This window comes from Gymnoscopelus braueri (assembly GCF_963280865.1).
Source record: "Gymnoscopelus braueri genome assembly, chromosome: 19".
Lineage (NCBI taxonomy): Eukaryota > Metazoa > Chordata > Actinopteri > Myctophiformes > Myctophidae > Gymnoscopelus > Gymnoscopelus braueri.
This window is the reverse complement of record NC_137621.1, coordinates 6442516-6456082: the sequence shown is the minus strand read 5'-3', so window position 1 is coordinate 6456082 and position 13567 is coordinate 6442516. Positions and strand designations below refer to the sequence as shown.

The 13567-nt window shown below is 42.6% G+C and overlaps 2 protein-coding genes across 2 annotated transcripts; both read left to right on the top strand.

The window, feature by feature from the left end:
* Positions 1-859: 859 nt before the first annotated feature.
* On the top strand, positions 860-6636 carry LOC308075034 (protein YIPF7-like). Its single transcript, XM_080414621.1, has 6 exons — positions 860-912; positions 1870-2004; positions 3204-3349; positions 4501-4646; positions 5263-5444; positions 6452-6636. Exons 2-6 carry the CDS (start codon positions 1877-1879, stop codon positions 6612-6614), a joined length of 765 nt encoding a protein of 254 aa, XP_080270747.1. The 5' UTR covers positions 860-912; positions 1870-1876; the 3' UTR covers positions 6615-6636.
* A 1274-nt stretch (positions 6637-7910) lies between these two features.
* LOC308074080 (beta-1,3-galactosyltransferase 5-like) lies at positions 7911-9122 on the top strand (the record flags this gene model as incomplete). The annotated part of the gene is made up of 1 exon (XM_080413414.1): positions 7911-9122. The coding sequence occupies one exon, from the start codon at positions 7911-7913 to the stop codon at positions 9120-9122; it is 1212 nt and encodes a 403-aa protein (XP_080269540.1).
* Positions 9123-13567: the final 4445 nt, after the last annotated feature.

Genomic DNA, 13567 nt, shown 5'->3' with positions numbered 1-13567 from the left:
GTTTGTGGATTTATTGAAAACACCTTCAAGCTGTATTTAGTAAAACATTTAAATACATTCAGCTTCAATATTGTTAGTGTATAATATTAAGCCTTACGTTTTTTTTGTTTTTTTTGTTTTGTTTATGGTAGTAGTTTACACTACCCTACCGAGTCTACAACAAATAAATAAATCCACACCTAAACCTATAGATGGGTTTCCTGTTTGTAAACATGAGGATGATGCGCGCGCAGTGGAGGGTTGAGCAGTAGAGGGCGCTATTACCCGCAGAAGCTCTAGTCAAATGTACATTAATAAAAGAAATGGTCTTCACCGGGTTTAATGAAAGTAGATTAAATGATGCAGTTTGTAATATCTTCTTTACTCAATAAAAATGATTTGTCGGAAGTTGGATCTGTTTGTATATAATAGCAGCATTATGCCTATTATGCCTAAAATAGCAGCATTATGCCTATCTAAATCCCGAAAATAACAACAGAGTGAATGGCGCTTCCGGTTCGTTCTACCACCCGCATGCGCAGATTGCGCACTCTGCTCTGTGATGACGTCGCGCGGAAACCCATCTATTTAGGTAAAACAAAAATAATAATAATGATGATGATGGAAAGCCTTCCACATAATGACAATGTATCCATTTATATTCCTCTGTAGTGTTTCTTATTCATATTTTTACTAACTATATTTAACAGCTATACTTCACAAATGTAGGCTCCTTAATTAAAAAAAACATAAACTGTAGTTATTTTTCCATTATAGCAGGTATGTCTACACAGAATAAAGTTCAGCAGATTATCACTGCATGAATCCCCAAGACCAAGATATAAATATAGACTATCTATTAATAGAGCCTCAGCACACACACAGACACAGACAGACTGACAGCAACTCAACTTGCTGTGGACTGGCTGTGAGGTAGGCCAGGCCTAGCCTATAGAAACTGCATTATATATATGTATGTAATAGGCAAAGTACAAGTTATTGTGTGAGTTATTCAGAAGAGCTAAGATAGTCTTTATAGGATTGTTCGATTGTTGAAGTCTTGACATGTAGCTGCTCCCAGATCTGATCCATTCATTACAGCAGCATTAACACACACACACACACACACACACACGCACACGCACACGCACACGCGCACGCGCACACGCACACGCACACGCACACGCACGCACATGCGCGCATATACACACACACAACATTTTTATTCAGATTTCTCGACTTTCCAGCTGTGTTGTGAGCACATACTATTTTTCATTGTCATTTAGAGGCTTAAATATTGCTGGTTTGCAAATTGAAGTATAATAATGTAAAATACATATAGAGCCATGAACACTATATCATGTATAGTTGCTGCACCAATCAAAGTTATTAATCTAACTCGACCCAATGAATCAGCTCTGTAAGTGAATAAACTGTACTTTCTTTCTAATAATCAACACGTCTCAAATCTCTACAGCAGCATCTAAGCTCAATCGGATGGTTAATGGTGTATTTGTACAAAACACTTTTGCCTTTTGAACATTGTATTTAATTCTGTACAAAATGCCCTGTGATTGTACAACATTGCTCTGACTTTTCGTTGGAAATCAAGCCAGTCAATACTTTAATACCAAACCAAATTGTGTCAACTCATTTTATGTCAAATTGTTTTGGCAGCAGCTTGCATGTATGTCCATCTTTATCCTATAACAAAATGAATGCAGGTATTGGTGGACTTTTACTTGTAACAGAGTATGTCTACATTGCAGTATTGATACTTTTACTTAAGTGAAACATTAAGAGTACTTTTTCCACCACTGGGTATTGGTCTATTTAAAGGATGTTCCAGATGCAGTTTTTTTTATCAGTGCTGCTGCGTTTTCCTCACAGAATCGTCATGGGGGACTTCCAGCAGTTTGAACAGGACTTCTACCAGTCTGGATACTATGTGGACGACCAGGGGAACCCCGTCACCTATAGCTGTGATGATCCTTACAACACCTACAACCCTGAGTATCAACATGAGTGAGTATACTGATCCTGGACCAGTATCACCATTAAAGGAGTAGTTCACCCCCAAAAAAATTACACATTTTCTATCAATTACAAATTACATTTTTAAAGATATTTTTGGGGCTTTTCTGCCTTTATAGATTTTCTTTAAAGATAGAACACAGTATAGAGAGAGGGAGACAGGGAGTGACATGCAGCAAAGGTTGTCCGACCCAGCATTAGAACATAATGTGATCTGTGCCTTAACCACTAGGCTAGCGGGTATTAAGACCAGTGAAGTCTCCGGTAGGAGACTCAATTGAGTCTCCTACCGACCAGCCACCCCGTCATCAAATTATTCGATCAGTAATGCGACAAAAACATTAAAAAAAAACACATACAGCTGTACTGTATGTGTCAATCTGGTGTACTCTAGTGTTAATTTTGTCGACCAAAACTATGACGAAAAATGTTCGTCGGCTACCTTTTTTCACTGCCGAAAACGAAATAAAAACGAAATAAGAACAAAGCTATGATGACTAAAACTAAGACTAAATATATTGACAATTTCGTCAACAAATAACATCAAATCATCAAAATCAACACTAGTGTACTCTGAGCTCACAATGACAATATTACTTACATAAAACAAGCCACCTCAATGCAGTATACATCTTTACATTAGCCTACTAATTTACATCTCTTATATGCTCCCCTCATGGGTCACTGATGAAACACATGGCCTTATGTTAAATATGGACTCAGACTGTTTAACATGTATTTGATATTTGCCATTTGAGTATCAGTTACAGTACCTGCATCAGTGGAATGCAGGTAACGACTCAAATTGTAAATATGAATTGCCAATATTTTGAATCCTATTTCACAAGTTTCCACAATGCTTTGAAAAGAGCAGATCTACAAGCCCACAACGCGTGGCAAAAGTGACGCGTTGTGAGCTTGTAGATCTGCCATTTCAAATAGCCAACGTATGGATAGGTCTGAAGTGGTTAATGCATGTTTTGTAATAATAATAAAAATCTACAAAGTAACTAAAGTTTTCAAATACTATTACTACTATACTATACTTTCCTCTGAGGTGTAGTGGAGTAGAAGTAAAAGTATTGAAAATTGTAAATATTCCAGTAAAGTAAAAAGAAAAAAATCCTCAAAAGTGTACTTATAAGTACAGTACTTGAGTAAATGTACTTAGTTACTTTCCACCACTGCAGAGAGATGGATGCAGCCGTGCCTGATGTGTACGATCCTTCCATGGGCCAGCCCTACCACGGACACATCTACCAGCCCACCATGTCCCCTGGAACCCCTGCAGATGCAGGGACCACCGGTTATGAAGAGGAGCCTCCTCTTCTGGAAGGTACAACAACAAACCGCTGAGTGAGCAGCTGTCTGAGATCCATTGAGCAAGAGAGCATGTCACCGAAGTTAACCTGGACTGATAAAACAACTTACATTAAATTACACTTAAAGGGATAGTTCACCCCCAAAATGTACTTTTTTTTAATGGATTATGTCTTTATTTTTTAAATGTCCCAAAACATAAATAGCATGAACAGCCGATCGACAAGCTCACAACCAGTGGTGGAAAGTAACTAAGTACATTTACTTAAGTACCGTACTTAAGTACAATTTTGAGGTATTTGTACTTTACTTGAGTATTTCCAATTTCCAGTACTTTTACTTCTACTCCACTACATCTCAGAGGCAAATATTGTACTTTTACTCCACTACAATTATTTGAAAACTTTAGTTACTAGTTACTTTTCAGATTTAAATTATGATATTATGAAACACACATTAACCACTTTAGCCCTATTTTATACATAGGCTATTTGAAAATAGCCGATCTACAAGCTCACAACGCGTCGCATCGCGACGCGTTGTGAGCTTGTAGATCTGCTATTTTCAAATATTTAGTACTTTTACTTTTGATACTTTAAGTACATTTTGATGCCAATACTTTTGTACTTTTACTCAAGTAATTTTTTTATTCTGGACTTTTACTTGTAACTGAGTATTTTTATATTGCAGTATTGGTACTTTTACTTAAGTAAAACATTTGAGTACTTTTTCCACCACTGCTCACAACGCATCACATTGTGAACTTGTAATCAAATTATTGGCTTAGGATTGCAACAAAAAACAAAAAATATTCATGAATTCAAGTCTCCATGAGGTGACTAATCCATAGGAAAACATTTTTTTTTGGGTGAAAAATCCTTTTAAGGCCCGCTTGTACTAACAAGGCTTACATAAATCATAGTTTAGGGCTAAAGGAAAGAGTATCAGCTTTAATTTCCATAGTGTTCCAGATTCAAGTTTGCCAGCTCATTTATTTGTGTCATCACTTCCAATTTCACTTGTCGATCCTTTATCTTGTAGGAATTCTCTCTCCGGATTAGATAAAATGACCGTGTAGCTATCCCGATGAGAAATGGCAGAATATAGAGCTATTTAACACTTATTTGAACAAAATAAAATCACGTAGCGTATCTTTAAATGTTCCAGAGCTCGGCATCAATTTCGACCACATCTGGCAGAAGACCTTGACGGTGCTGGACCCCTTTAAGCCAGCAGATGGCAGCATCATGCAGGAGACAGATCTGACGGGCCCCATCCTGTTCTGTGTCGCACTGGGAGCGACCTTACTGATGGTGAGGCACTCACACACAGGTGGCTCTCAAACTGTGGGACCTTTTTAATACCTACAAAAAAAAGTATGTATCAAACATAATAAATAAATAACACATATATTATAAATATACTATAAAAACTGGTCAAACATTGGCCAAATTGTAAGTAAGAAAGAGGGAAATATTGTGAAAATAGCCGATCTACGAGCTCACAACGCCTTGCAACGCGAGGCGTTGTGAGCTTGTAGATCGGCTATTTTCACAATATTTATCTATGGAAATGAGTCAAACTAAATGCAATGCCTCAACTCCTACATTCCAAGTAGGACTTCAGCTTTATCATCCTTCAGGGTGATAATGCACCTCGGCTCCGCCTCGGTGCATTATCACCCTGTCGGGCTTTACATTTCAATAATGACTACCTCCCATACATTATCCCTTGCATATTTGCCTCTGAGATGTAGTGGAGTAGAAGTAAAAGTATAGACAATTGGAAATACTCCAGTAAAGTAAAAGCATACCTCAAAATTGTACTTAAGTACAGTAGGCCTACTTGAGTAAATGTACTTAAAATTACTTGACACCACTGCCACTGTATTATGTATTAAATGAAGCTGTTTTCCTCGTGCCCACCCAGGCGGGTAAGGCTCACTTTGGTTACATCTATGGGATCAGCGCTATGGGCTGTGCGGGCGTCTACAGCCTGCTCAACCTGATGTGTCCCCTGGCCGTGTCCTTTGGCTGTGTGGCCAGCGTCCTGGGCTACTGTCTGCTGCCCATGGTGGCCCTCGCAGGCTCCGCCGTCTTCTTCTCCTTACAGTAAGTCGTAGCCATGTCCGTCATTTTTTTTTACTTTAGTGAAAGTACCAATACTGCAATGTAGAAATACTCCGTTATAAGTAGTGAACAGTGTTGGAAAAGTTACTAAAACATAGTAATATATTACTTATTACATATTACTTGTTTAAAAAGTAATATAGTTACTTTACTTATTACTCCCTGCCAAAAGTAATTAGTTACTTTACTAGTTACTGGAAAAAAGTAATATATTACTTTAAGTTACATATTACTTTATAGTTACTTTCCAACACTGTGTTGGAAAAGTTACTAAAACATAGTAATATATTACATATTATATATTACTTGATTAAAAAGTAATATAGTTACTTTACTTATTACTCCCTGCCAAAAGTAATTAGTTACTTTACTAGTTACTGGAAAAAAGTAATAATATTACTTTAAGTTACATATTACTTTAGTTACTTTCCAACACTGGTAGTGAAAAGTATTGGCATCAAAATGTACCAAAAGTAGACAGTATACAGAATGTCCCGTTTCGCAAGCTTTCAAATGGATAAAAATCCTTTGAAAATAGCAGATCTACAAGCTCACAATGCGTTGCATTGTGTGCTTTCCACAAGTGTATCCCTTTTACTGGATAAGATGACTGACCAAAAGTGGTGCTGGCGCATCGCTACCGTGTAAGTTACAGACCTGTTATGGTCATTCAGGGCTACAGTATCTCTTTATGTGTTTCTGGTAATATCATTGTCCGCTCATTTTCTATGTCTATGGCAAAAAAAGAGGAATTTTGACAAAAATGTCCGCCACAAGCCAACATGGCGACGACCCCTTGCTACCAGGGCATTGTGCTTGCTGTGATGGTGATAGTTTTTATTTTATTTTCTGTTTGAAGAGGGTACCAAGTAACCATGGGACTCTGCTTGCTGTGTTGGTGATAGTTTGTCTCGTCTTTCTAAGCAGAGGGTACCACGGCACCCTGCTTGCTGTGTTGATGATAGTTTCTGTGTTGTCTTTCTAAACAGAGGGTACCACGGCACCCTGCTTGCTGTGATGGTGATAGGCTGGTGCAGTCTCTCGGCCTCTAAGATCTTCATCAGCACGCTGGCCATGACGGACCAGCAGCTCCTGGTGGCCTATCCCTGTGCCCTGCTCTACGGCGTGTTCGCTCTGCTCGCCGTCTTTTAACCCCTCTGGTTCTCAGAGTATACATATTGTATAAAATTGTGTTGCGGACTAAACCTTTTCATGGATCTAATAGATACCTTCATAGACTTGTTTGAAGGCACTCTATCTTCAGTGCTGTGTGTGTGTGTGTGTGTGTGTGTAAATTCATGTTTGTTTTTTGTTTGTTCGATTAACACATTAGGCTATGTTTCCTATGAATATGTTTGGATTCATCTCAATGTGTATTTTCGGACATTTAACAACTTAAACCCTCAATACAATGATGTTTTATCTTGTTAATGTGTGTATTGTTCATCTTTTTGCTCTTATGTTGCTGTGTTTTAACTTGTGTTTTATCTATTAAAGTCTACTTACTTACCTACTTCTCAATGTTAACAGTAGGGGGCGCCATGACATCACGTTTCCGCCTGTCAGAACACAAACGTGCATGGCATAAAGACACACAGGCAGGCAGTGGTGTGTTCTAGATTTTCTTGGAGTGTATACTATGATTATTCCCTGCCTCCCACACGCGCGTGCGCGCGCGTCTATAATTAATTAAATGTAAAAAATGTGCACGTGCGTGTGTGGCCCCCACGCAATATGCTTTGTACTGATTTTTGGTTTAGCAGCAATAATAAAGATATACAAATAACTGAAGAAAAAAATGCATGCAAAAAAGAGTGGCCCATATGTACAGTCCAAAAAATGATCAGTCTTATATATCTTCTGTCTTTGGTGAGCAAAAAAAACACACCAAAGATGCTGCTAGCTACTCTGCTAAAATCAGCTATTTTCAAAAGATTTTTATACATTTTTACATAAAAGAAAAAACATTACACATTACATTCTGCATAATGAGTACTTTTACTTTTGGTACTTTAAGTACATTTTCATACTAATACTTTTGAACTTTTGCTTTTAATTTTGAATTCCGGACTTTTACTGATACTTTTAAGTAAAAAGAATTCAGTACTTTTTCCACCACTGAGTAATTAATTGCCACGAACATAATCGATTGTTGCGGCCCTTATATGGTCGACTCAAGGTGATGTCGTGGCGGATGACAACACACCCTCGTCAAGAGCGTTTATAAAGACCTGTGACCGCTTTCAAACAACACACCCTCGTCAAGAGCGTTTATGAAGATCTGTGACCGCTTTCAAACAACACACCCTCGTCAAGAGCGTTTATAAAGACCTGTGACCGCTTTCAAACAACACACCCTCGTCAAGAGCGTTTATGAAGATCTGTGACCGTGTTCAACAACGTGAGGAACCTTCTTGCGGTCCGAGTTGGCAGCCAGGCCAGACCGCCATGTTGCACTGCTGGAGAAGAAACCACCGCCTTGCGCACATCCTCATCGCCGTGCTCCTGTGTCTGCTCGGGATCCTCGCCTTGGTGGCCTATCATCGGGAATGGTGGCCAGGACTCCAGAGGATAGAAAATCCTCACGTGGACCACGGAGAAAAGTATCCCGTGGACACGCCAAGAGTGCCTGACTACAATATAAGCGGCTGGATTGGGAACGCCGGTCTGGAGGAGAACTCGTCTCTGGCAGCAGCCAATAATGTCAGCCAAAGCTGGCCGAGTGTCACGCTGCCCGCCGGGCCTTTCCCCTACATCCTTAACCAGGCGAACAAATGCCCAGAGGGCGAGCCGCCGCCGTTCCTGGTGCTGCTCATAACAGTGGAGGCTCATCAGGTGGAGCGCCGCGACGCCATACGGCGGACGTGGGGCCACGAGAGCCCGGGGGCTCCGGGCCGGCGGGTCGTGCGGCTGTTCCTGCTGGGGAAGAAGGAGGAGGAGGAGGAGGAGGGCGGCGAGCCGCCGGGACGCCGGTTGCAGCAGCAGAGGGCCTTGGAGTCAGAGAGTCTGAGGCACGGCGATATCCTCCAGCAGGACTTTATGGATACCTATCGCAACCTGACCCTGAAGACCCTGATGGGCCTGAACTGGGTGGCCAGGCATTGCCCGCGGGCCGGCTACGTCATGAAGACCGACAGCGACGTTTTCGTCAACACCGAGTACCTCGTCCACGAGCTGCTCAGACCCGAAGTGAAGCCCAGGAAGAAGGTCTTCACGGGTAGGCTCTATCAGGGACCGACGCCGCTCCGAGACCAATACAGCAAGTGGTACGTGTCCAAAGACGAGTATCCCAGCGAGACGTACCCGGAGTACTGCTCCGGAACGGGTTACGTGTTCTCCGGAGACTTGGCGACGGAGATCTACGGAGCCTCTCTGAGCGTCCATCTCCTCAGCATGGAAGACGTTTACGTGGGGATGTGCCTGGACAGGCTGGGGATCCGGATCACGCCGCCGCCAAACAAGTACCTGTTCCTCAGCGGGGGACTGAGGCCCTTTGACAGGGACAGGTACAGCCGCCTGGTCACCTCTCACCACGTCACGCCCACCGAGATGCTGGACTACTGGCACCGCCTGCACCCGGAGGCCCGCTACCAGCCACGTGCAGCAACAACAACGCATTCTCACTCCCAAGATGGCAAACGGCACACCTATTACAACTGATTACTTCTACGGGCCACCACACGCATGTTCGATTGTGTGTGTCTGTGTGTTGCATAGATATTATGCACTTGACAAAACAAGGAATTGTCATTTACACACACACACGCGTGCGCGCGCACGTGCGTACCCACACACACACACACACGGGTGACTTTTTTGGGACGGATTTGACCAAATGTCAAACGTTTGACTTTAACCCATTGAAACCGGGAAAACTTCAGATATAAAAGCTCATGTGCTACTTTGTGCCACGCAATGAGCTTGTAGATCTGCAATTTTTTTTTTAATCGTGGACATTTGTGCAAACTTACAAAAGATACAATGTACTCTGTTACAAGTAAAAGTCCGGAATTCTAAATTTACTTGAGTAAAAGTACAAAAGTATTGGTATCAAAATGTACTTAAAGCACCAAAAGTAAAAGTACTAAAATGCTTGAAAATATCCGCCTGCACATGCAGCACCTACGCATTCTCACTCACTCCCAAGATGAGCAAACGGGCTGCCAGGGCTCTGCGCACGCCGGCGCAGAGGGCGCAAGCAGGCCGGGGACTGAGAGGAACGGTTCAAGGCCAAGACAGCCGCCTGGGATCCGGCCCGACAGGACCCCCCAGGCAGCCACCAACTCGCACGGGGCAGGGACAGTGTTGCCAGATTCTGTGAGAGAAACAAGCAACCAGGTCTAGGAAAAGAAGAGGCCCCGGACAGCGCCGACCGGGAAAAACGACCACGAGCGGCTCTCTGCCGAGAACGCCGACCAACAGGGAGGGGCCCGGACACCACACCTGGAATCTGGCAGCGCCCGTCCAGGTCCAGACGTCTCGGCAGGCCCGCCCGGCGTTCAGCGGCCGCCGACCCGGGGTCGAAGGAGGAGCTGAAGGAAGGACAGGAAAGAAGGAGACGAAAGGAGGGAAAAAACAAGGCGACAACGATGAACCACAAAAAACACGGCAGAACACGAACAAAACCAAGAAACAAAACCAAAACTTAACTTAAGCAAGCTAACTGGGGCGCACGGGGCAGTCCAGGAGGTAATGGCACAGGAGAAGGAGCAGGATCAGTGGCGAGGTCTCGCCCTGGCCGGGGACTGACGACGGGCCTCCACCGCCCGATCCAGACGGCGCGCCCCCGGGGACCTCTCACGGCGAGCTCCCGGACGAGGGAGAGGGACGGTGATCGACAGAAGCGGCCATCCGGCGACGGTCTCTCTCCCTCTCGCGGGGGAGGCGACGGCTTTTCCCCGACGACGACCTCCGACGATGGCCACGAGAGCTCTCTTTGCGGGAGAGAGAGAGGACGACGGTTGCCCAGAGGCGACCCCTGGCGGCGAGCTCCCCCCGCGGGACGGAGGACGGGGTACGAGCCCTCTCCCCTGGGGGCCCGCCGAAGGAGGAGGACGACACCTCGGCAGTGGTGGAAAGTAACTAAGTACATTTACTTAAGTACTGTACTTAAGTACAATTTTGAGGTATTTGTACTTTACTTGAGCATTTCCAATTTCCAGTACTTTTACTTCTACTCCACTACATCTCAGAGGCAAATATTGTACTTTTACTCCACTACAATTATTTGAAAACTTTAGTTACTAGTTACTTTGCAGATATAAATTATTATATTATAAAACATACAACTCATTCACTGCCACTGACGTAAAAAACGTAATTTGTCCCGTTTACCAATCCTGCCACTGACGTAAAAAACGTAATTTTTTTTTTCTTCAAAAATTTTTTTTTTTTTTTTTTTTTTTTTTTTTTTTTCAAATTTGACCCAAAGACCAAGGAGATATGATTGTTTAAAGATCTACACTCCCATCCACTTCCTTGTTAACTTAAAACTTAAAAATTCTGTATCTCGGCTCCTGAGTACTTTTTTTTTTAAATGAAAAATCTCTGGCAGTGGGCAAACGCGGCCAGCAATAATTGTGGCAGTGAATGAGTTAAACACTTTAACCCTATTTTATACCTAGGCTATTTGAAAATAGCAGATCTACAAGCTCACAACGCGTCGCATCGCGACGCGTTGTGAGCTTGTAGATCGGCTATTTTGGTACTTTAAGTACATTTTGATGCCAATACTTTTGTACTTTTACTCAAGTACATTTTGAATTCTGGACTTTTACTTGTAACAGAGTATTTCTATATTGCAGTATTGGTACTTTTACTTAAGTAAAGAATTGGAGTACTTTTTCCACCACTGCCTCCGACGATGGCCACGAGCTCTCTTGCGGGAGAGAGAGAGGACGACGGTTGCCCAGAGGCGACCCCTGGCGGCGAGCTCCCCCGCGGGACGGAGGACGGGTACGAGCCCTCTCCCCTGGGGGCCCGCCGAAGGAGGAGGACGACACCTCGGGCACCAGGCTGGGCCCCCAAGTCGGAAGCTCCGGAGGAGCCGCCCCCACGCGCGGATCGTATCCACCGCCACCCGGCTCCCCTGACTGGAGCACCCGGCTCCCCTGACTGGTCGAGGCAGCCTTCCAGGCCAGGCGGACAGGGGACTCCTCCGCCCGTACCGCGCTCCGCTGGGTCCATAATGGTACATAATGACACTGTCACGGTGTGACACGCATGGTAGAGCAGGACCCAAGAGCAAACCTTTTTTTAGATGGGGGTCCGCAGCCAAATACATATCGTTGTGGGGCTCCTTGAAACTGACATTAATATTATAGCAACATAAGTGTTCCAGAAAACTGTTTTAAACTGATTTAGAAGACATTTGTAGAATCCCCAGAAGCAATAACATTTTAGCTAGAAATGCTCGCTTTAAATATATATATATATATTCAAAGATTTGCACAACATTTTTCACGATTTTTCAAAAATAGCAGATCTACAAGCTCATAGCGCGGCACTCGGTGCCGCGCTATGAGCTTGTATATCTGCTATTTTTGAATAGCCCAACGAAATCTAAAAATGACACACAGATGCGTTCTCAGGTCTTAAAGAGTTAAAATGACACATATGCGTTCCAGGTCTTAAAGGGTTATGTAAAAGTAGCAATACCACAATGTAGAAGTACTCTGTTACAAGTAAAAGGCCTGTGTTCAAAATGTAAAGTAAGTAGAGTAAAAGTACAAAAGTATTGGCATCAAAATATACGTAAAGTACCAAAAGTAAAAGTACTAAAATGTTGGAAAATAGAAGATCTACAAGCTCACAACGCGTCGCATCGTGGCGCGTTGTGAGCTTGTAGATCGGCTATTTTCAAATAGCCTATGTATAAAATAGGGCTAATGTTTGTTTCATAGTAAAATAATGTATATCTGCAAAGTAACTAGTAACTAAAAGTTTTCAAATAATTGTAGTGGAGTAAAAGTACAATATTTTCTTCTGAGATGTAGTGGAGTAGAAGTAAAAGTACTGAAAATACTGCGAATACTGGGAAAACGGGGGATACAGAGCATCGTATCAACATAGCAACGATAACCAGAAACAACACAATAAACTGAATTTAAACCAAATTAAGAAACAACCAGAAAAAGTGCTCCTCGGAGCACAGGTCTCCGCCAGGTCAGGTAGGTTATTGTGGCCTCCTGGTGGCTCTATAATAGGCCAATGTGAAAAGGGTGCCATTTATTCTTAGGCCTTTCACGTCAATCAGACACTGCATTCATGATTTGAGGCATTGTTTTCCAAAAACGTGTTTTGCTAAATTAGACCTGTGGGTGACGCTATAACAGGCCAATGTGAATAGTGTGGCATTTCTTCCTCGGCCTAGTGGGAATATGCGTGCAAAATGTCACTGAAATTGCATGCTGTGTTCATGATTTGAGGCATTTTGTTCAAAACAAACCAATCTTGCAAACTTTGGAAGCCAATCTTAGGCAATCAGGATGGAATATGGGAAATCGGACAGATCTGTGTTGATCACATGACTATAGAGATACTGTGTACCAATTCAGCTGGTCACAGACAGAAGGACGGACACACGGACGGACAGGGTGCAAAACATACTCTCTCGCCATGCCTTTCGGCCTGGCGGAGACAATAAAATAAATGAAACAGGCAGAACTCATGACAAATATAATAAACTGACACACATTATACACAATCTAAAACAATCTCTTTCCGCATTACATCTCTTCTCAGTCTATTCTTAACCCAATAAGACCGGGAACGCATCTGTGTCACTTTAGATTTCTTTGGCTATTAAATTTTTTTAGATCTACAAGCTCTTTTTTTTAAAGTCGTGAAAATGTGTGCAAATCTTTGAATATGTATATACATTTGTAACTCAAATCTTTGCTTCTGTGGGTCCGTGGAACAAAATATTTTCAGATGGGGGTCAGCGGCCAAATACATACAATTTTGGGTGTCCTTGACATGAAACAGTTTGAGAACCACTGATATATAGCAAAAACAATTATCTGTTCGGATTTAGAAGACATTTGTAGAATCCCCAGAAGCAAAGATTTGAGTTAAAATGTATCGCTTTAAAAAATATATTATGC